The 21,954-nt window shown below is 43.7% G+C and overlaps 1 protein-coding gene across 3 annotated transcripts in view; it reads right to left on the bottom strand.

Moving 5' to 3' along the window:
* Positions 1-2,222: 2,222 nt before the first annotated feature.
* CPNE9 (copine family member 9) overlaps positions 2,223-21,954 on the bottom strand; it is a 259,965-nt gene continuing 240,233 nt past the window's right edge. For 2 of the 3 annotated variants that reach the window (XM_073644796.1, XM_073644797.1), the window contains 8 exons: positions 21,800-21,861; positions 21,236-21,282; positions 20,403-20,584; positions 19,367-19,494; positions 18,550-18,652; positions 15,428-15,485; positions 6,535-6,608; positions 5,475-6,151 (listed from right to left, as the gene is read on the bottom strand). In XM_073644796.1, coding sequence (XP_073500897.1) covers positions 5,969-6,151; positions 6,535-6,608; positions 15,428-15,485; positions 18,550-18,652; positions 19,367-19,494; positions 20,403-20,584; positions 21,236-21,282; positions 21,800-21,861 — 837 coding nt within the window. In that variant the 3' untranslated portion in view covers positions 5,475-5,968. Of the gene's footprint in view, positions 3,833-5,474; positions 6,152-6,534; positions 6,609-15,427; positions 15,486-18,549; positions 18,653-19,366; positions 19,495-20,402; positions 20,585-21,235; positions 21,283-21,799; positions 21,862-21,954 lie in introns of those variants that run through there. The other variant, XR_012247796.1, reaches the window with a different exon arrangement.

The raw sequence follows: 21,954 nt of genomic DNA, 5'->3' as shown, positions 1-21,954 counted from the left end.
CACAGTACCCCCATAATGGTATCCACTGCTCTTATAAGAGTTAATGGCAGTGCCTCCATAATAGACCCAGCCTCACATAAGAACACAAGAGTCATTGCCCCCATAATAACAACTCCACCTGCTGTGCTCCTCACAATCCTCACATAACAGTGCTAGCCGGTGTGCCCCCATAATGTGAGCGTCACTTGATAACAGACCACCACAAGTGGGAAAATATAAACTAAAATAGCATTCCCTTTAATTCCCCTCCTTAATCCCTGTATATCCATGTGGCTCTGTCTTCCCAGGTAATTATTATACTATACTCAGGTATATGGTTCTGTTATAGAGTGATGCATTGTCTGCTTGCATTTTTCTATCCTGCAGGTGGCGCTGTTGCTTCACATATTTCGATGCTCTCAGTGGGGGTCCCCTCTGACTTCTGCTGCTTCTTTGTCATATTTATGTAACCGGTGGGGTCCAGTCTGATGAAATATTACCACTTTTTGTGGAAGAAAACTTTTTAGTAACTTTTTTTTTGTGTGATTTCTTTCACAGAGACTTAGAACATTCACAATACACAACCTGCAGCTGGCGGAAGTTGTGATAAATGGTGTTCATGGGCCGAGAATTGTCTCAGAACTGTGAAGGCTGCAGCCCGTCAGTGGCATATGATGGGCTGCAGCGGTCACGCGACATAAACAAACAGACATAGAGCTTGGAGCAGAGGAGCGGCATCAGTGCGGGAGGCATTTAAAAGGGGATGTCCAGTAGTGGAGAACCCCTTTTAATATATCTTTATAGTAAACTCCTGAGCTCCCCCTAGTGTTGGCTGTTGTCAGACTGAAAGTAGTAAAAGGAACAAGTCAGCAAGTTTTTACATATGGAAATAGTGGTGTGACTGTGTGGGCGCTTGTCCCCCGATAATAAGGATATTTTTTTTTGTAGAGATCCGATGTGCCAGTCATGAGAAATCTAGTGTAGAAACCATATGAAAATCAGTTTGGAAGTGCACTGGGGGCGTGTCATGCACGTGGATTAAGCACAGTGACACGCCCCCAGGGCACGTGTAACCTGATTTGCATGTGACTTCTACACTAGATTTCTCATGACTGGCACATCAGATCCCTACAATAAAGGTATCATTATTATTGAGGGACAAGAGCCTATACAGCCGTACCACCACCTCCATAAGTAAAAATGTGCTGACAAGTTCTCTTTAAAGGGGCTGCAGCCAATCACGGAGCTCAGCTATTGTAGACACACAAGCCGCTGAGCTCAGTGATTGCCTGCAGCGCTGTTGACTACAGCCAATCAACATAGACCATGGAAGTGACAGAGACACACCACTGGACCAGGGGAGGGTGAGTAAGGGTCACTATGTTATTTTACATATAACTGAGCCTGTTGGCTAAAAATTTGTGAAAGGGAACACCCCATTTAAGCCCCGTGTTATTGCAGAGGTAAAACAAAGCTCTGACTCCATTAAGTGATGAATCGGCTAGTAATTTTGGACCGAAAACCATTAAGGCTTGGCTCAATTATGTGATGCCAGGTCATCTCTTAAAGGGATTGTCCATAATGAGAAAAACATGGCTGCTTTCTTTCAGCTCCACCCCTGACCATGGCTTGTGTCTGGTATTGCAACTGAAGTGAATGGAGCTGAGCTGCAATACCACAGACAGCCTATGGATAGGGGTAGCGCTGTTTCTGGAAATTCACCATATTTCTACTTGCTGCCATCCACAACATTCGGCATTACATAATTATCAGCCGTTAGTGGAGGGGTCACCTGGGACCCGCTGGATCTGCATTTCGCGCTTGTCTTAGCGGGGTAACTTCTCGATATCTGACTTTACAGCTGTTGCAACTTCGCCTTATGTAAGTATTTTGGTGTTGACTGAGTTCTGCAAACAAACCCAGATCGTCCCCTTCATCTGATGGAAGCGTCCTCGGCGGACCCTCCCGTCGGCACGTACCCACCATCATCTCCGAAAACTGATTTCTCCCTGGAGTTAATTATTTAAATGATTTCCCCCAAGCAAATAGTGTAGGTGGCGGCAGGTGGGAAAGCAGCCGGGACCCGTATACAGCGCACGATGCCAGCTGAATCCTTTCATCCGCGGATCGTTAGCTCTCATGCATTCGATATAAGATTCACAGAGAATTGTTATTATTAGATTTTTCAGTTTATTGTTTACAAATTAAAGGTAAATATTTATCTTATTCTACAAAAACAAAAAAAAATACGAAATCCATGCAGTAGTTTAGGATCCATGCACACGGCCGCGTTATTGCTCCATTCAAGCTCCTAGTTGATCCCTGGGAGCTGCGATAAAGCACAGAGGGAAATCTGGAGTTTTGGTAACTGGATGACCAGTGACATTAACGGATGATCAGTCTTATTAATAGATGACCAATAACGTCAATGGATGACCAGTGACATTAACGGATGATCAGTCTCATTAATAGATGACCAATAACATCAATGGATGACCAGTGACATTAACGGATGATCAGTCTCATTAATAGATGACCAATAAGGTCAATGGATGACCAGTGACATTAACGGATGATCAGTCTCATTAATAGATGACCAATAACATCAATGGATGACCAGTGACATTAATGGATGATCAGTCTCATTAATAGATGACCAATAACATCAATGGATGACCAGTGACATTAACGGATGATCAGTCTCATTAATGGATGACCAATAACGTCAATGGATGACCAGTGACATTAATGGATGATCAGTCTCATTAATAGATGACCAATAACGTCAATGGATGACCAGTGACATTAACGGATGACCAGTGTCATTAATAGATGACCAATAACATCAATGGATGACCAGTGACATTAACGGATGACCAGTGTCATTAATGGATGACCAATAATGTCAATGGAGGATGAGTGATGTCAATGGATGAGTAACAATGTCAATGGATAACCACTGATGTCTAAGGATAACCCGTCATTAATGTCAATAACGTCAATGGATGACCAGTGACTTTAATGGATGACCATTAACATCAATGATTAACCAGTGACATCAATGGATGACCATTAACGTCTGATTGACCTGTGATGTCAAACGATGGCCGATAATGTCAATGGAAATCCATTGAATTTGATGGGCACCATGTAGAAGGTCCCTGTTGCGCAGTTTTACCCTAATAGAAACAGAAAAGGTGTTGCTTGAACCTGGACCCCCTGACTGCTGTGTCTATAGCGCCATAACAATCTAAAGGTCACATTAATCTTCATGGAAATATTGTTACTTTCGGAAACAAACCCAAGTCCTCCCTATGGACGGTTTCCATCTTATTTTCACTGGAAAGTTCAAAAACAAAACTTAAAAATTACGAAATGAAAGAAAAAATCTTTTTTTTTTCTTTTTGCTCCTTTGTGCTGTTATCTAGCTGTATCCACGCTCCCGGCAGATGCATTGTCCTCTCCAGACGGCTGCGTCTCATCCTCCAGCGCGCAGCATTTTATCACAATGTCCCGTTGATTTGTTGTCGAGCTGTTGATCTGAAAACACCGTCTCCATATTATTCCAGGCCTGACCGTCTGCCCGTCTCAATGCCTTATAATTAGACTTCTACAAGTATTGTTTATGAAGGAGGGAGGAGCGGCGCAGCATTGCCTCCAACCGATAAGAAATTCTCATGCCTTTATTCTGGAAGGTGCACATAGAAAGTGATTGGAAAATTCTGCGGTGAAATGAATAGTCATCCAGGCACAAAAAGTAAATGTGATGCATTGTTCCTGAGAGCTCATAGCCTAGTCTTTGTGTGCAATGGCCTCCAGATCAATAATATTCTTGGGTGGGCGAGAGAGGGGTCTGAAAAAGTTAAGAGAACAGATTATTGCCTTGTACAAATAATGAAAAGGATGTTACAAAAGGCAATGAATGTTCCTAGAGATACAGGATGGAAGCGCAGATCACAAGTTCAAGTTAAAGGAACACCGGCTGCGCTACCTGGACGTGGCAGAGAGAGGACGCTGTCACCGGCTACCACCAGATTTCTGAGGAGGCCGGTGGTTTAAAACCATCGAGTTGCTGCAATAGACCGACAGAAAGTTCTGGAGGCAGTGAGCACAGAAGTTTCAGTGTAAAGCACATAATAAACGCTGAAGGTTTTCATGACTGGACTCCGAGACGTCACCTCTACTAAGACCAAAGCACAAGAAAAGTCACCTCCAATTTGCTCAAACCATAGAAGTAAGTCACAGAAGTTCTGGGAATTTGTTCTGTGGAGCATTGAAACAAAATGGGAACTTTTCAGGCCTCTGGATCAGCGGTATGTCTGGAGGAGGAAGAATGAAGCATCGACAGAAAAGCATGGTAGTGGCTCAGTGATGTCTACAGTGAAGCATGGTGGTGTCTCGGCGATGACTAAAGCATGGCGGTGGCTCGGTCATGCCTACAGTGAAGGATTGTGGTGGCTCGGTGATGTCCAGACTTAAGTATGGTGGTGGCTCGGTGATGTCTACAGTAAAGCATGGTGGTGGCTCGGTGATGGCTACTGTGAAGCATGGTGGTGGCTCAGTGATGTCTACAGTGAAGCATGGCGATGGCTCGGTGATGTCTACAGTGAATCATGATGGTGACTTAGTGATGTCTACAGTGAAGCATGATGGTGACTTAGTGATATCTACAGTGAAGCATGATGGTGACTTAGTGATGTCTACAGTGAAGCATGGTGGTGGATCAGTGATGTCTACAATGAAGCATGATTGTGGCTCAGTGATGTCTACAGTGAAGCATGGCGGTGGCTCTGTGATGTCTACAGTCAAGCATGATGGAGACTTAGTGATGTCTACAGTGAAGCATGATGGCGACTTGGCAATTCCTACAGTGAAGCATGGTGGTGAATCAGTGGTGCCTACAATGAAGCATGATTGTGGCTCAGTGATGTCTACATTGAAGCATGGCGGTGGCTCGGTGATGTCTACAGTGAAACATGATGGAGACTTAGTGATGTCTACAGTGAGGCATGATGGTGACTTAGTGATGTCTACAGTGGAGCATGGTGGTGGATCAGTGATGCCTACAGTGAAGTATGACAGTGATGCTTACAGTAAAACATGATGGTGGCTTCATGATTCTCACAGTGAAGTATGGTTCTGGGTTGGTGATGCTTACAGTGAAGCATGGCGATGACTCAGTGATGCCTGCAGTGGAACATGGCAGTGGTTCGGTGATGCCTACAATGAAGCAATATATCCAACATTATGGTCCATATAGGGGGTGATCTTCAAGTTTTATAGAGCCCGAGATGGGCAGCATAGCGCTGTACGGTTGCTTCAACACCCAGCATGCAGTTAATGTCATTTGCCTGGAGGAACAAGATTTTAGTAAAACTACAACTTCCAGCATGTCTGGAATGTCTGCCACTGTCAGGACATGCTGGGGGTTGTAGTTTTACGGGCCAGAGGTTCCGACCAGACTTCTCCCGACCTGATCCTGTATAAAAACACAATTTAGTTTAAAGGTTTATTTGTATGTATCTGGAGACAGATGAGGACTACAGTATACAATTCCTCCGAGAGCACAATGTACATATTCTGTATACGATCAATTCTGATAAAAAATGTTCTTAAATACTGTACAGCATCATCCAGCTAGCCCTGCGTGCTCCCAAAGTGCAAAAATCTGCAACCCCCCGCCCTCCCAACTGCACATCCGTGACTTCTGTCCTTCATCTTGGCTGGAGCACTCAGTCCGATCTTTCCTATTGCTGCACCGGTGGTAATAACCCGGGCTCAGACCGTACTCCGGACCGTATTGCATAACCCCTGGAAGATCGGGGTGCAGCTAGTTTTATGAGAGATGCAATTAGCAGGCGTGTCCCAATAACTAAGTAGATGCTGGGCGAAGGGAAGAGGAGAATGGGAGTTCGAAGCTTTACCCTGTCTCTTAAAAATGGTTAGGGGGCGCCCCCATTCTGTATGGATGGAACAGCATGGTCGGTGCTCAGATGTGCGAGGGCAGGTTCTGGATGGGTGCGGAGGGAGGCAGTGGACGGGGCTTGATTTCGCGGGACTTCATGTAGGAGAGGAACTGCTCCGGGATCTCGGCTAAGACGTCCTTGGCGAGCCGGGCCATGCTGAGAATTTGGTTTCCGGAACGGTCCACGTAGTCACGGAATGGCACGAACTGTAGAGGAAGAAGAAGGTGCGGTGAGAGGGCACGGTCAGGATTTACAAGGTGCTGCAAACCATGGAGTTTCCACGTCCCGAATTTGCCCGTAATCACCACATTGATGGCACTGAGCCAATGACTGCTAAAGGTAGGGAGATAGAGGTGGAGGAATGGGGGCAAATGCCCTTCTTGACCACCCAAAATTCTAGTTTTCCCACTTCTGCCAGCTACTGAAGGGCAGAATGGCAACCAGTAGTGTTGAGCACAGAGTCCAGTAGCCACTTCGGTTGTCTATGCCCATTGGACCCAAGCCTTACGTACCTTACGTATTTGCAAAATTGGTGCATTTTAGAGAAGTTAGATAAATGAAAAATAGTCTTCAGTCATCACTACTTTACCTGCACTATGTCTCTTTCTGCAAAACGGCCTCTGGAGGAAACCCGGACCTCATCTCCATCCAGTTCTTCCATTGCTGTGGACAACACGAGAAGTGAGCGTTACTAGTCCTCTCCGAAGGAATCTTACCTCTTGATCCCAGGCGGTCTGGGCATGCTGGGAGTTGTAGTTTTACAACTGAGAGCCACAATTGGTGGCCCCCCAGGACATATATACTCTGTGTACAGTCTCCTATTGATTGACATATTTTGATGGGTATTTTAATCTGTAAGCCACTTTACAATTAAGGTGTTCTGTCGCTTTAAGAAATCTGTTCTATTCATGTTTTGTAAATAGTAACTAAAACCAGAAGATACATTGAATATGTAGATGGGAAATCATACAGGTCATTTCTATAGTAACAATCTGAAAAAGCGCACGGCGGTGACTCCGCTATAGATTTTCGCTCACAGAGGGGGATCTGCTGCCAGGCGACGATGTACAGGCGGCGGATCGCTTTCCTCCAAAAACTAAATGTACGCGGGATGTGACGGTCTGCGGAAGGAGATTACAGCAGATGATTGCGGGAATTGCAGCACGAAGGCGAGAGAAGACCGGAGGAGGTCCCATCAGGACCGCGAGGAGACAATTATTCTTTTTACTTTCTTTTTTTGAAATGATAATAAATCAGCAATTTAGTATTTTTTCAACAAAAAAAGCTCAACTGATGTAATATTCCCATATTGGTACGGCTGTTATGGAGGAGGAGGAGGAGGAGGTGAGCTGTAACATCCTCTTTTGTGAATGGGAGATCCTGTTATCTACTGTATATAGAGGTGTTATCAGTCATTGTACAGGAGGAGGAGGAGGTGAGCTGTGACATCACCTATTGTGAGTGGTGGGTCCTGTGTTATCTACTGTATATAGAGGTGTTATCAGTCATTGTACAGGAGGAGGAGGAGGTGAGCTGTGACATCACCTATTGTGAGTGGTGGGTCCTGTGTTATCTACTGTATATAGAGGTGTTATCAGTCATTGTACAGGAGGAGGAGGAGGTGAGCTGTGACATCACCTATTGTGAGTGGTGGGTCCTGTGTTATCTACTGTATATAGAGGTGTTATCAGTCATTGTACAGGAGGAGGAGGTGAGCTGTGACATCACCTATTGTGAATGGTGGGTCCTGTGTTATCTACTGTATATAGAGGTGTTATCAGTCATTGTACAGGAGGAGGAGGAGGTGAGCTGTGACATCACCTATTGTGAGTGGTGGGTCCTGTGTTATCTACTGTATATAGAGGTGTTATCAGTCATTGTACAGGAGGAGGAGGTGAGCTGTGACATCACCTATTGTGAATGGTGGATCCTGTGTTATCAGGCATTGTACAGGAGGAGGTGAGCTGTGACATCACCTACTGTGAATGCTGGATCCTGTGTTATCAGTCATTGTACAGGAGGAGGAGGAGGTGAGCTGTGACATCACCTATTGTGAATGGTGGATCCTGTGTTATATTCCATATATAGATGTGAAATCTTATACTCATGTACCGCCATACAATGCATACAAATAATACCTCCATACCATACTCTTACATATGCATTAAGTGCCCAAATAATCCTGTCCTCCTACTGACAGAATACCTTCATATACAATTAGAGCTAAGGCACCAAACTGACACTTTGACCCTGGTGAAAAATAAATCTTAGCTACGGTTCTGCCAATCAGCGTCCGAAGACCTCAAACAGTGTGGAGGAGCGGATGGCGGCTGTGTGACCCCAATGTTCCTGTTTTGCACCCCCTCCCACCAGGGCAGAGTGATGCATTGTGGGAACATCTGAATTAATAAGATGCAATAAAGGATGAAGCAAGATAAATATTGTACCGGAGCGGGGAGTGAGCAGCGGCCAAACTGCTGTGTACATCCATAATGTGGTGTGATGAAGACACATGGGGTGACACAGGCCCGGCGATGGCGGCTGCCACATTGCAATAATGTGAACTGTCCCGATCCTGTGGAAGCAATTAACTGAGGAAACCCAGGAGTCAGCGGCTTCTCACAGGACGACGGCATCATCAGGGTCAGATAGTGCGTCCTTACTCCTAATTACTAATTATTTTATGCCTGAAGAGGCAACAAATATCTATCTATCTATCTATCTATCTATCTATCTATCTATCTATCTATCTATTATCTATCTGTCTATCTATCTATTATCTATCTATCTATCTATCTATTATCTATCTATCTATCTATCTATCCCTCTATCTATCTATCTATTATCTATCTATCTATCTATCTATCTATCTATCCCTCTATCTATCTATCTATCTATCTATCTATCTATCCCTCTCTCTATCTATTATCTATCTATCTATCTATTATCTATCTATCTATCTATTATCCCTCTATCTATCTATCTATCTATTATCTATCTATCTATCTATCTATCCCTCTATCTATCTATCTATCTATTATCTATCTATCTATCCCTCTATCTATCTATTATCTATCTATCTATCTATTATCTATCTATCTATTATCCCTCTATCTATCATCTATCTATTATCTATCCATATCTATCTATCTATTATCCCTCTATCTATCTATCTATCTATCATCTATCTATTATCTATCTCATATCTATCTATCTATTATCTATCTGTCTATTATCTATCTATTATCTACTGTATCTATCTATCTATTATCTATCTATCTATCTATCTATCCCTCTATCTATCTTATCTATTATCTATCTATCTATCTATCATCTATCTATCACTCTATCTATCTATCTATTATCTATCTATCTATCCCTCTATCTATCTATCTATCTATTATCTATCTATTATCTATCTGTCTATCTATCTATTATCTATCTATCTATCTATCCCTCTATCTATCATCTATCTCATATCTATCTATCTATCTATCTATCTATTATCTATCTATCTATCTATTATCTATCTATCTATCTATCTATCAATCTATCCCTCTATCTATCTATTATCCCTCTATCTATCATCTATCTATCTATTATCTATCTATCTATCTATCTATTATCTATCTATTATCTATCTATCTATCTCATATCTATCTATTATCTATCTGTCTATTATCTATTTATCTATCTATCTTATCTATTATCTATCTATTATCTACTGTATCTATCTATCTATTATCTATCTATCTATCCCTCTATCTATCTTATCTATTATCTATCATCTATCTATCACTCTATCTATCTATCTATTATCTATCTATCTATCCCTCTATCTATCTATCTATTATCTATTTATTATCTATCTGTCTATCTATCTATTATCTATCTATCTATCCCTCTATCTATCATCTATCTCATATCTATCTATCTATCTATCTATCCCTCTATCTATCTATCTATTATCTATCTATCTATCCCTCTATCTATCTATTATCTATCTATCTATCCCTCTATCTATCTATCTATTATCTATCTATCTATCTATTATCCCTCTATCTATCATCTATCTATCATCTATCTATTATCTATCTATCTATCTATCTATCTATTATCCCTCTATCTATCTATCTATCTATTATCTATCTATCTATTATCCCTCTATCTATCATCTATCTATCATCTATCTATTATCTATCTATCTATTATCTATCTATTATCTATCTATCTATCTATCTCATATCTATCTATCTATTATCTATCTGTCTATTATCTATTTATCTATCTATCTTATCTATTATCTATCTATCTATCTATCTATTATCTATCTATCTATCCCTCTATCTATCTTATCTATTATCTATCTATCTATCTATCATCTATCTATCACTCTATCTATCTATCTATTATCTATCTATCTATCCCTCTATCTATCTATCTATCTATCTATCTATCTATCTATCTATCTATCTATCGTATAGACCAAAAAACAAAGGCAGCTTTCCAACAATAGATGATTTTTTGAAAAAAAAGATGGACTTTATTCAGCCCAAATGGCAACGTTTCGGTTCATAGAACTCGGCAAGAGAAAGGTTCTATGAACCGAAACATTGCCATTTGGGCTGAATAAAGTCCATCTTTTTTTTCAAAAAATCATCTATTGTTGGAAAGCTGCCTTTGTTTTTTGGTCTCTACTATGGGACAAATTGGACGTTTGTTTGGAGGCTGGGGACCCACCGGGAGTAATTAAATGGTGCTGTTCTATAAACCTTTTGTAATAATATCTATCTATCTATCTATCTATCTATCTATCTATCTATCTATCTATCTATCCATCCATCTACCATATCCATCCATCTATCTATGGATCTATCTTTCTATCCATTATCTATCCAATCCATCCAGCTGTTATCTATCTATCTGTCTATCCATCTATTATCCATCCATTATCTATCCATTCATTTATTCATCCATCCATCTATTATCTATCTACACATTTCTTCCCCTAGATTCAGTTCTAGCCCTCAGTTCCTGGCGTCTTCTCCGTATACATTTGCGCCGTGTATTTGTCGCTCAGCTGTCGTCTTTTATAACCTTTCCCAACCGGTCATTTTCCTTATATTTTCAGCTGTAATTTATGGTTTAGCCAATTCTGGATTCATGTCCGGATCACTAATCTGTTATTTACCTCCTAATTTGTGAGTGAGCCGCATGAATCTGGGTCAGCGGCCGGCGCTGAATACAATTCTGCGGTGATTAATTCAATGTCTAATACGTGACGTCACTCTCCTGCATCTACTTTGCCTTTGGAGATGGGGATTTGCATGGTATATACGCAGCTACGTCCTGTAGTGAGGAGGATCGGGCTGATGGAGGACGATAATGACCTGTTTTCTAGGGTTAGAGGAGGCCGAGGTATTGTGGATTTTGGACTGGATCAAGGTCTGATGACCTCCAGGTACAACATGTGTAGTTGATTTTGGCATCATGGAGGGTCCTCGCTCCATCGCTGGATTCTACATCCTCCTGCCCTCGTTCGCACGTCCTTCCCTCGCTCGCACGTCCTCCTGCCCTCGCTCACACGTCCTCCTGCTCTCGCTCACACGTCCTCCCGCCCTCGCTAACACGTCCTCCTGCCTTCGCTCGCAAGTCCACCCGCCTTCGCTCGCATGTCCACCCGTCTTCGCTCGCACGTCCACCTGCCTTCGCTCGCATGTCCACCTGCCTTCGCTCGCATGTCCACCTGCCCTCGCTCGCCTGTCCTCCTGCCTTCGCTCGCCTGTCCTCCTGCCCTCGCTCACACGTCCTCCTGCCTTCGCTCGCACATCCTCCTGCCCTCGCTCGCCTGTCCTCCTGCCTTCGCTCACCTGTCCTCCTGCCTTCGCTCGCACGTCCGCCTGCCTTCGCTCGCACGTCCGCCTGCCTTCGCTCGCACGTCCGCCTGCCCTCGCTCGCACGTCCTCCTGCCCTCGCTCACAAGTCCGCCTGCCCTCGCTCACACGTCCACCTGCCCTCGCTCACAAGTCCGCCTGCCCTCGCTCACACGTCCACCTGCCCTCGCTCACAAGTCCGCCTGCCCTCGCTCACACGTCCACCTGCCCTCGCTCCCACGTCCACCTGCCCTCGCTCGCACGTCCGCCTGCCCTCGCTCACACGTCCACCTGCCCTCGCTCACAAGTCCGCCTGCCCTCGCTCGCACGTCCTCCTGCCCTCGCTCACACGTCCACCTGCCCTCGCTCCCACGTCCACCTGCCCTCGCTCGCACGTCCTCCTGCCCTCGCTCGCACGTCCTCCTGCCCTCGCTCCCATCTCCACCTGCCCTCGCTCGCATGTCCTCCTGCCCTCGCTCACACGTCCTCCTGCCCTCGCTCGCACGTCCTCCTGCCCTCGCTCGCACGTCCTCCTGCCCTCGCTCGCACGTCCTCCTGCCCTCGCTCGCACGTCCTCCTGCCCTTGCTCCCATCTCCACCTGCCCTCGCTCGCATGTCCTCCTGCCCTCGCTCGCATGTCCTCCTGCCCTCGCTCGCACGTCCTCCTGCCCTCGCTCCCACGTCCACCTGCTCTCGCTCGCACGTCCTCCTGCCCTCGCTCGCACGTCCTCCTGCCCTCGCTCGCACGTCCTCCTGCCCTCGCTCGCACGTCCTCCTGCCCTCGCTCACCCGTCCTCCTGCCCTCGCTCGCACGTCCTCCTGCCCTCGCTCACCCGTCCTCCTGCCCTCGCTCGCACGTCCACCTGCTCTCGCTCGCACGTCCTCCTGCCCTCGCTCGCACGTCCTCTTGCCCTCGCTCCCATCTCCACCTGCCCTCGCTCGCATGTCCTCCTGCCCTCACTCACACGTCCTCCTGCCCTCGCTCGCACGTCCACCTGCACTCGCTCTTATGTCCATGACCCTTGCTCACATGTCCACCTACCCTCGCTTACATGTCCACCACCCCCCTGATCTGTAGATCTGCAGGAGGGGGCTGACAATCGGCACATGGTGGCGAATACCCCCTCGCACTATGGCAGGCACAGCCCTACTTATTGACTTCTCCTAGAACAATCTCATTTTGCACATCCTTTTTTCTGCTCCTTTGGCCGTGTCCTCCTCTCCCCCAGCCTCGCTGTCCTGCTCTTGCTGGAGGCCAGGAGTAACCTGTAGCCACGAGGCTCGGCGACTCCGGCAGAGCTGACAAGTGAGGTTACAGTCGCCCCTTCATTCTGATCAGAAATGACTTGTAGACTAAACGCCTGCGATGCCCTTGGCCGCCTGATCCCCTGTACGCGGCTGTCTGTAGATCTTCGCGCTGTAGATGGGATGTATTTGGCCATCTTCTCTCATTACACTTTATCTGTCGCCTACAGAACTACGGCTTCATACTTTTTTTTTTTTTTTCATTTTCAAAGCAGAAGAGAAATAGAAAGGCCTGAAATATCGCCATTCACAACTCTTCCATATAACGGAAAGGTAACAGAAAATCAAAAATTACTTTTTCACACTTCCAAATGAAGAATTTGTGCAGCTTGGCATCTGGCAATGCTCCGACAGATGACGAGGGAGAACTCCGAGACATTGTGCCGTCAGGGGATCAAACAGGACGTGTATACAGGATACCGTCTGATTCTACTTTTCTCTGGGAGATAAGTGGCGCCTCAGGCTGGTTGTGGGATAAGAACTCCATAAAGATAAAGCCACCATAAAATAAATTTCTCTATACCTTGTTAACTTGTTTGGAAGCCATGAGTGAGGTTATTAATGGTCGTCTGAGGAAGGTTCTGCCGCTGAATGCACTTGGCCAAATCATCAAGATGCGCTGCTAGCAGCTGCTTTGTAATCACCGACCAATGACGTCCCCGATGTGGAGACAAGTCTGGAGACGCTGCAGCCGTGGAAGCACGTTTAGGTAGTAGCATGAGCAACATGCAGGCGTGGGATGTTGTGCTGAAAAAAAACGCCTCCTGGGACACTTTAGGGAAATGGCTGCACCACTGGTTCCACCACCAAATTAATGTAACACTGAGCTGATAGTCTACTGGGAATGAAGACAAAAGGGGTCCAGCTACTGTACATTATGACCCCCACACCGTAATCTCAGGAGTAGGAATGATGTGACGTTCCCTCGTGAAGGCCTCTTCACGGCATCCAAGACATAAGCGGGACTCATCACTAAAGAGGACAGACCTCCATTCCAGCCTTCATTGCCGTCTTGCTCTGTGCAATGATATCCTGTAAGACCGGTGGCACAAGGTCAGTGGACCCGTTACCGGAAATCCGGCTCGTAGCCCAGTGTCATGCAAGAGCCTTCTGATGGCTTCAATTTCACTAGTTGCACAGAATGGATCAATAGTGGTCCCAGTGGTGACCATTTCTCCAAAGTGTCCCAGGAGCCATTTTTTAGCACAACAATGCCAGACCTCATGTTGCTGGTGCTACTGTGAGCAGCCTGTGACCTAAACCTGCTCCCATGGCTGCAGCGTCTCCAGACTTGTCTCCTTCAAGCTCAAGCACATCTGTTACGTCATTGGTCGGTGATTACACAGGAGCTGCCAGCAGCAGATCTTGATGATTTGTCTAAGTGCATTCAGCGGCAGAACCTTCCTCAGACGACCATTAATAACCGCACTGATAGCAGCCGTGATTTCCGCACGTGGCTCAGACTCCAGTCTGAGTAATTTAAGAGGTTTTAAAACATTTTGCTTCCATTTTTCCATTACTGACAGATCAGGAACGCTCCTTCCTGTGATTTCCAGAATTCCACGCCTTTTCCTTCTTGCTTTGGCAATTTGTAATATTGCACAAAAGTCACTATCCCACTTTCCAGAGGTGTAACTTCAGCCTCCTCTGCCCCTATACGAAATCTGTACCGGGGTCTGACCCTATCAAGTGCCATCTATGTGGCAGAGGGACCTTTGGACTCTAAGACCTTTGTACGACTGCTGTCTCAACCCCCGATAGTTAGGGTCACTTTATACCACACGTTACATTTGCTCCCCAGGTATAAAGGAGTTCTCTACATCTATGGCATCTTCTCCTCATTGATCCTCGCTTGGCATATTTTGGGCATTTCTACTTTAGGCACCAGTGAAATCTTCCTTTCTGCTGTAAATATGTATTCAGGATGCCGCCGTCTGATTAACCGTTACTCGGCCGCCTCTGCCAAAGAGTCACCGTGGGCTGCAAACATTCAGGAAACGGCATGAAGGACTTAAGATGGCATGAAATGTCTCATTACTTCTGCAGCCACCCCGCGACTGCAAACATATTGCACCTCTAGGTATCTGATAGTCCTCATATAGGACTGCGGTAGTGGTTAAAAGGGCTACCGTGATCCCACATAGGAAGACAGTAGGGCTGAATGTGACAGTTCCTTTAAGGACTCCTACAAACAGAGGTCGGGGGCCATGCGTCTGTCTGGTCCGTCACCAATGAACCAGAGGTTATCAGAACGAGTGGTCCTGACAATCACGGACCCTAGGAAAGACATAACTGGAAACTCACCATCAAATTCCGCAGGGCCGACTCCTACGATAATGATGGACAATGGTAACGATGAAGCCTGGGAAAAAAGTAGAAAGTTTAAAAGAAACTCGAAGGTCATAAATGAGCTCCCTCCATAGCAAGACCAGCACCCTCCAGAAGGACAGCGACCCTGGTCCCCCCATCCAGCCAAGGAGGGGTAATAAAAGGTCGTGGGCATTCCTGGCCAGGGTTAGGGGGCAGGACGAGTATGAGCACAGTCCTTACATGTCAAACTTTGGTCCATGGGCCAAATCTGGTCCACAGGGTGGTTTTATTTTGCTCACGACACCAGAATCACCAGCTCTATGTGGGGCCATTACACTGCATAGAGAACTATGTGAGGCCCATTATACTGTATGGAGGACTATGTGAGGCCCATTATTCTGTATGGAGGACTATGTGGGGCCCATTATTCTGTATGGAGAACTATGTGGGACCCATTATTCTGTATGGATAACTATGTGGGACACATTATTCTGTATGGAGAACTATGTGGGGCCCATTATTCTGTATGGAGAACTATGTGGGGCCCATTATTCTGTATGGAGGACTATGTGGGGCCCATTATTCTGTATGGAGAACTATGTGGGGCCCATTATTCTGTAGGGAGGACTATGTGAGGCCCATTATTTTTTATGGAGGACTATGTGAGGCCCATTATTTTTTTATGGAGGACTATGTGAGGCCCATTATTCTGTATGGAGGACTATGTGAGGCCCATTATCTTTTATGGAGGACTATGTGATGCCCATTATTTTTTATGCAGGACTATGTGAGGCCCATTATTTTTTTATGAAGGACTATGTGAGGCCTATTATTCTGTATGGAGGACTATGTGGGGCCCATTATTCTGTAGGAGGACTATGTGGGGCCATTATTCTGTATGGAGGACTATGTGGGGCCATTATACTGTATGGAGGACTATGTGGGGCCATTATTTTGTATGGAGCACTATGTGGGGCCTATTATACTGTATGGAGGACTATGTGGGCCCATTATACTGTATGGAGGACTATGTGGGGCCCATTATTCTGTATGGAGGACTATGTGGGGCCCATTATTCTGTATGGAGGACTATGTGGGGCCCATTATTATGTATGGAGGACTATGTGGGGCCCATTATTCTGTATGGAGGACTATGTGGGGCCCATTATTCTGTATGCTGGACTATGTGGGGCCCATTATTCTGTATGGAGGACTATGTGGGGCCCATTATACTGTATGTTGGACTATGTGGGGCCCATTATTCTGTATGGAGGACTATGTGGGGCCCATTATACTGTTTGGAGGACTATTTGGGGCCCATTATACTGTATGGAGGACTAAGTGGGGCCCATTATTCTGTATGGAGGACTATGTGGGGCCCATTATTCTGTATGGAGGACTATGTGGGGCCCATTATACTGTATACAGGTTGGCCCGCGACTTTGTCCAAATTTTTAATTTTGGCCCTCTGTGCGTTTGAGCTTGACATCCCTGGCGTAGTCCAATTTTTTGGGTGACCCTTTAAGGCTCCTTTCCCCTTATTGATAGATACTTCATTGGCAATATTTCCCTCGCAGTGGGCTTTTTCCAACATTTTATGTCCCTAATGCATCTAAAATGAAAATGTAAGCAAATTTGCAATGTCTTGATAAGAAAAAGTAAATAAGAAAAAAATCACCTATCGTTTTGAGTCTGCAGTTGTACCGCAGTATAATGTGTCTCCCTGGTAACAAACAACAAAGAAACGGTACGGTGTAGTTTCAACACTAAGGTCAACATAATAGGAAACCTCAGGATCTGACTACACAGTTTGATTGTTGCCTGTTATCAGGGAGATCCATAATTCTGCATAGGAGCTGTAGACCCAAACCGATCAAGGACATTTTTAATCAAGATTTATACCAAAGTTGCTTCATTTTTCACTTCATAATAATAGAGCAATTAAATGAAACTTTGTAACTCTCAATATGCATTAAAAAAAAATTTCCTTTAAAAACAAAAAAAAAAGGCAAATTTTAGCTGATGAGTTAAAAAAAAAGGATAAGACTAAAGCTCGGGCCATAATTAGAAAACCCCGAAGTTCTTACGGTCCACTGACGAGAATAACGAGGGCTTTTATGACGGATCCCCTTGATGCCGCGCTGTATGGATTGGACGGACGGCGAGTACAGTCAGTAAGCTTCTTCTTTTCTAGGCTTCTATCCGGGAACACAGAGCCGCTCTCTTCTACAAAGCCGCACTCTACAGGATTATTATTAACCTTCCTCCATTTTAATTGGAATTAATGTCAGCTCTTCATTAAGGCTGATTTTCATCAGCGGCAAGAAAGATTTTTTTTTTATTTCCTAACCTACCGGGAGCCTTGTATTGTATGCGCTGGTTTTCACATACTAATTGCCGTTCTCCACTCCCTCCTACACGGCCCGGAGGAAATAAGGTATTATTCAGCCTCTCTACTAATTTCTCCCCAATGAGTGCTACCTGCTGCCCCTGCCCTCTGTCAAAGCCATTTATTCCCCTGTCCTGGGCCCCCTATTCATTGTAACGAAACCATTGATGCCACACAAGTTATTCTCAAAAATTCAGACACTTAAAGGCGTCTTGTCACTATTTATAAATACATATATATTTTAACCTGCTGTAAAAGCCGCTGTTCTCCTGATTCCGGCGATGTTATTCTTTTCTTCCTGCGCCTCTCCGTTCCCGAGATGTGACCACCTCTTCCCTGCATTTAAATCTTGATTTGTTGGCTAAGTGGGCGTGGTCTTCATTTCTTCCCTAGGTCCACGCCCACTGAGATAAAAGATTAGATTTATATACAGGAAAAATGGGCCATATCTCAGGAACGGAGAAGGGCAGGAAGAAAAGAAACACATCGCCGGATTCAGGAGAACAGCGGCATTTACACCAGGTTAAAAAAATACATATTTATAACAAGTGACAGCTAGTCTTTAAAGGGATATTTAGATGCGTTTATGTGATTACTATATTAGAAAAATAGTCTGCAGTTCTGGTGGGAGAAGCATATAAAGATAGCCAGAAAAATTACATAAAAAATAGCACAAATGATTACTTGCCCCTAATGTTTCAGCTTTGCCTAGAGCATGTGCACTCACATTGACGATGGCTTCTTTGGTCTGTGCCATATCAGAGATGACTCCATCAGTGATGATCAGGAGGACGTAATACTGAGATCCATCCGTCAGTTGACCTGCGGCACTTGAGAAGAACATAGAATAGGGATCAACTTATCCTGCAGTTTGTCTCAGATATTCATCGATGACCTATCCTTAAATATGGTCATAATATCACGTCAGTGGCAGGCCGTCACCTACCATCACAACCACTAATTAGTAGCTAGCAGCTCCTGCTGTGGCCGGGACATTGTACATACTCTAAAAAGCACAGCGCCATACACCATGTATTGGCCGTTCTCAGGTACTGCAGCTCAGAGCACATTCACTTCAATAGGAGCTGAGCTGCAGTACCGAGAACGGCCACTACATGGTGTATGGGGCTGTCCTTTTCCAACGTGGTACATATGGTTGCAAACAGCTGATTTCTGGGTGTCGGACTCCTGCCTATCTGATATTGATGACCTATCCTATAGACAGGTCATTAAAATAAAAGTCCAAGTCTTGGGGTTCTGAACCCTTATCAATGTCTTTATATTACACCTTAATGTGCTAAATACTTTCTTCTCAGAGTTTGTGGCTCCATTTTCCTGATGAAAACTCAAAATCTCCTGCACAGACATAAAGGTATATAAAATTCTCACTGCCTGCAGCCACCTCTAGGGGGAGCAAAGGAGTTGACTGCATACAGTTTTACTATTGAATCCAATGTATAAACCGTATACAGTAAAGAAGAGAGCGCTACAGACCCCAGAAGTGTAAAAACCTCTGATCACACATATAATACTTATTCACTTACCTGGCAACCTGATTAATAACTGGTGCAAAATTGGTTGGTCCATAGAGCTGAACCGTCCGCAGACTTTTAAAATACGCTTCCAGCACGCCCTGTATACCCACACAGTTTGGACTTTCCACGTCGCCATTCTGAAAGCAAAATACATATTAAAATGACACAAGAAATAGTACAATTCCTTTAATCTGGGATTGATGCGACCTGGAAAGAATTTCTGGACTATTAGATGTAGAGATTAAAAATGAAAAAAATAATAATAACAATGTATTTATAATTTAGTTAAATATACATAAAAAAATAATTAAAAAAAAACTAAATAAAAAATAATAATAACAATTGATTTATAATTTAATTAAATATACATTTTGTTTAAAATAAAAAAATATATAAAATAATAATAAAAAAAATAAATAAATAATAATAATAACAATTGATTTATAATTTAAATATACATATTGTTTAAAATAAAAAATATATATAAAGTAATAAAAAAATAAATAAAAAAATAATAACAACTGATTTATAATTTAATTAAATATACATTTTGTTTAAAATAAAAAAGTACATATAAAATAATAATAAAAAACAAATAAAAAAAGAATAATAATTGATTTATAATTTAATATACATTTAGTTTAAAATAAAAAAATATATAAGCTAATAATAAAATAAATAAAAAAGAATAACAACAATTGATTTATAATTTAATTAAATATACATTTTGTTTAAAATAAAAAATATCTAAAATAATAATACAAAATAAATAAAAAATAATAGTAATAACAATTGATTTATAATTTGATTGAATATTCATTTTGTTTAAAATAAAAAAAGATATAAAATAATAATAAAAAATAATAATAATAATAACAATTGATTTATAATTTAATTAAATATACTGTACATTTTGTTTAATATAAAAAAAAATCTATAAAATAATAATAATAGAAAAACAACCTTGAATAAAACAAAATAGTACTGCATTTTTTGCATATGTGGCAGGAAATTATAGAAAATATGTCATAAGACTTTTACAAACCAGCGGGAACTCATGGGAAATCTTGCCATCTGGAGGAATCTTGGCACCGAAACCATAAGCCGGGAATTGTTTGTCACTGTCATAGTCTTGGATAATTTCTCCGACAGCTTTCAGTGCCATGCCGTATGCGTTCAGCTGGTAGGGGTTCATGTAGTGGAGTGAGGTGGGCTGCGAGGGGTTACCTGGGGAGGCGATGGAACAAATTAACCCTTGCCTTGGGTACATCCTATAATGCCCTAAGAAGAGGGTAAGTGCGCAGAGTAGTATTGTGCTTATACACTTTCATGGCCATTGGTCAAATGAGATATTTCGCCTGACCCTCTAGTACACATGCATGCTCACTTTGACTGAGCGTACATACAATAGTAAGGGAGAAAGCATAATAAACTGATTCCAGACAGCTCTGGCAGCAACTTATCTCCCCTGAGAACAAAATGGGTTGAAATTCAGCATGACGGCCCTTATATTTCCCGACATTATGTGTCAGGGGTAAAATTGGTCGGTCAGTCCCCCTGATTAGTCAGTGCTCTATGTGAGGGCACTGGATTCCCCTTATCTTCTCTCCAGCACATGCTGCGATGGATTTTGCCTCCATTTTCGAGCACCTTTCTTTGCGGCTTCTACATATAGAGCCGCCGTGTTCTGCAGCCTCATTAAGTGGGGAGGTGAATCGACTCCATCAGCAAAGCTGCGGCCCCCACCGGCCAACCTGCGCGGCCCGGACCTCCCCCCAGACACTTGTCATTTTCATAGCAGTCAGAGTCCTGCAATTAATTGGAATAATGGAGGAAAGTTGAGGGAGGAAGAAAAAAAAAATCCTGTTCTCTGCTCACCGTTCGAAGCTGTAAAATCGATGGCGACTGTGAAGTTTAATTGCGTCCTAGGAAAAAAAAAAGTAGAAAAAGTAATTGTAGATTTTACAACGTGACCTGTGATGCGATGGCGGGATCATTGCCCGGGTCTTTTTCTGCCTCTGATTGAACACATTGGCCATACACCTTGGCTGTCACCAAACCCCATATGAATGGACGCTGACTGTAACTGAGCATACATGTAGTCATAATGGGAAGAATGGAGTCGGCTGCTGTTGACTCCTCTGGTGGTGGCATATGTTTTGTGAGAATTAAGGATTGGGCATGTTGAAATTCAATATGCCTGATCCTATCATCAGGAGAGAGTCAGGTCACCCCAATGCACAGATGATTCCTAGAGAAACCAGAACTATAGTCAGACTGATGACGATCTTTGTACAGCGCTGCAGAATATGTCGGTGTTAAGGTAAGTCATCAAAAGATAAATTGTGTCTCGTCTGATCATGACCAAACAATGCCAATTCTCGCTACCTCCCATCCCACAGGATGTAACGTCATCTAGAAAATGATGAGGGTTGTACTCACCCGCCTTTGATGTAATCCACAAAGGTATATTCCGATTCCGCTTTGAAAGACAGAAGTGTCACCTGTGAAACATTGAAACATGGAAGATACTCAGCTGTCAATCAACCCCATCACCAGCGGGTACTGTACCGGGGAGACATTGAGTGGGCCCAGCG

Source organism: Phyllobates terribilis, unplaced genomic scaffold, assembly GCF_046119375.1.
Source record: "Phyllobates terribilis strain yellow unplaced genomic scaffold, ASM4611937v1 Scaffold_8__6_contigs__length_399053987, whole genome shotgun sequence".
Taxonomy (NCBI): Eukaryota; Metazoa; Chordata; class Amphibia; order Anura; family Dendrobatidae; genus Phyllobates; species Phyllobates terribilis.
The sequence above is the reverse complement of the archived record's forward strand: the minus strand, read 5'-3'. Positions and strand labels throughout refer to the sequence as shown.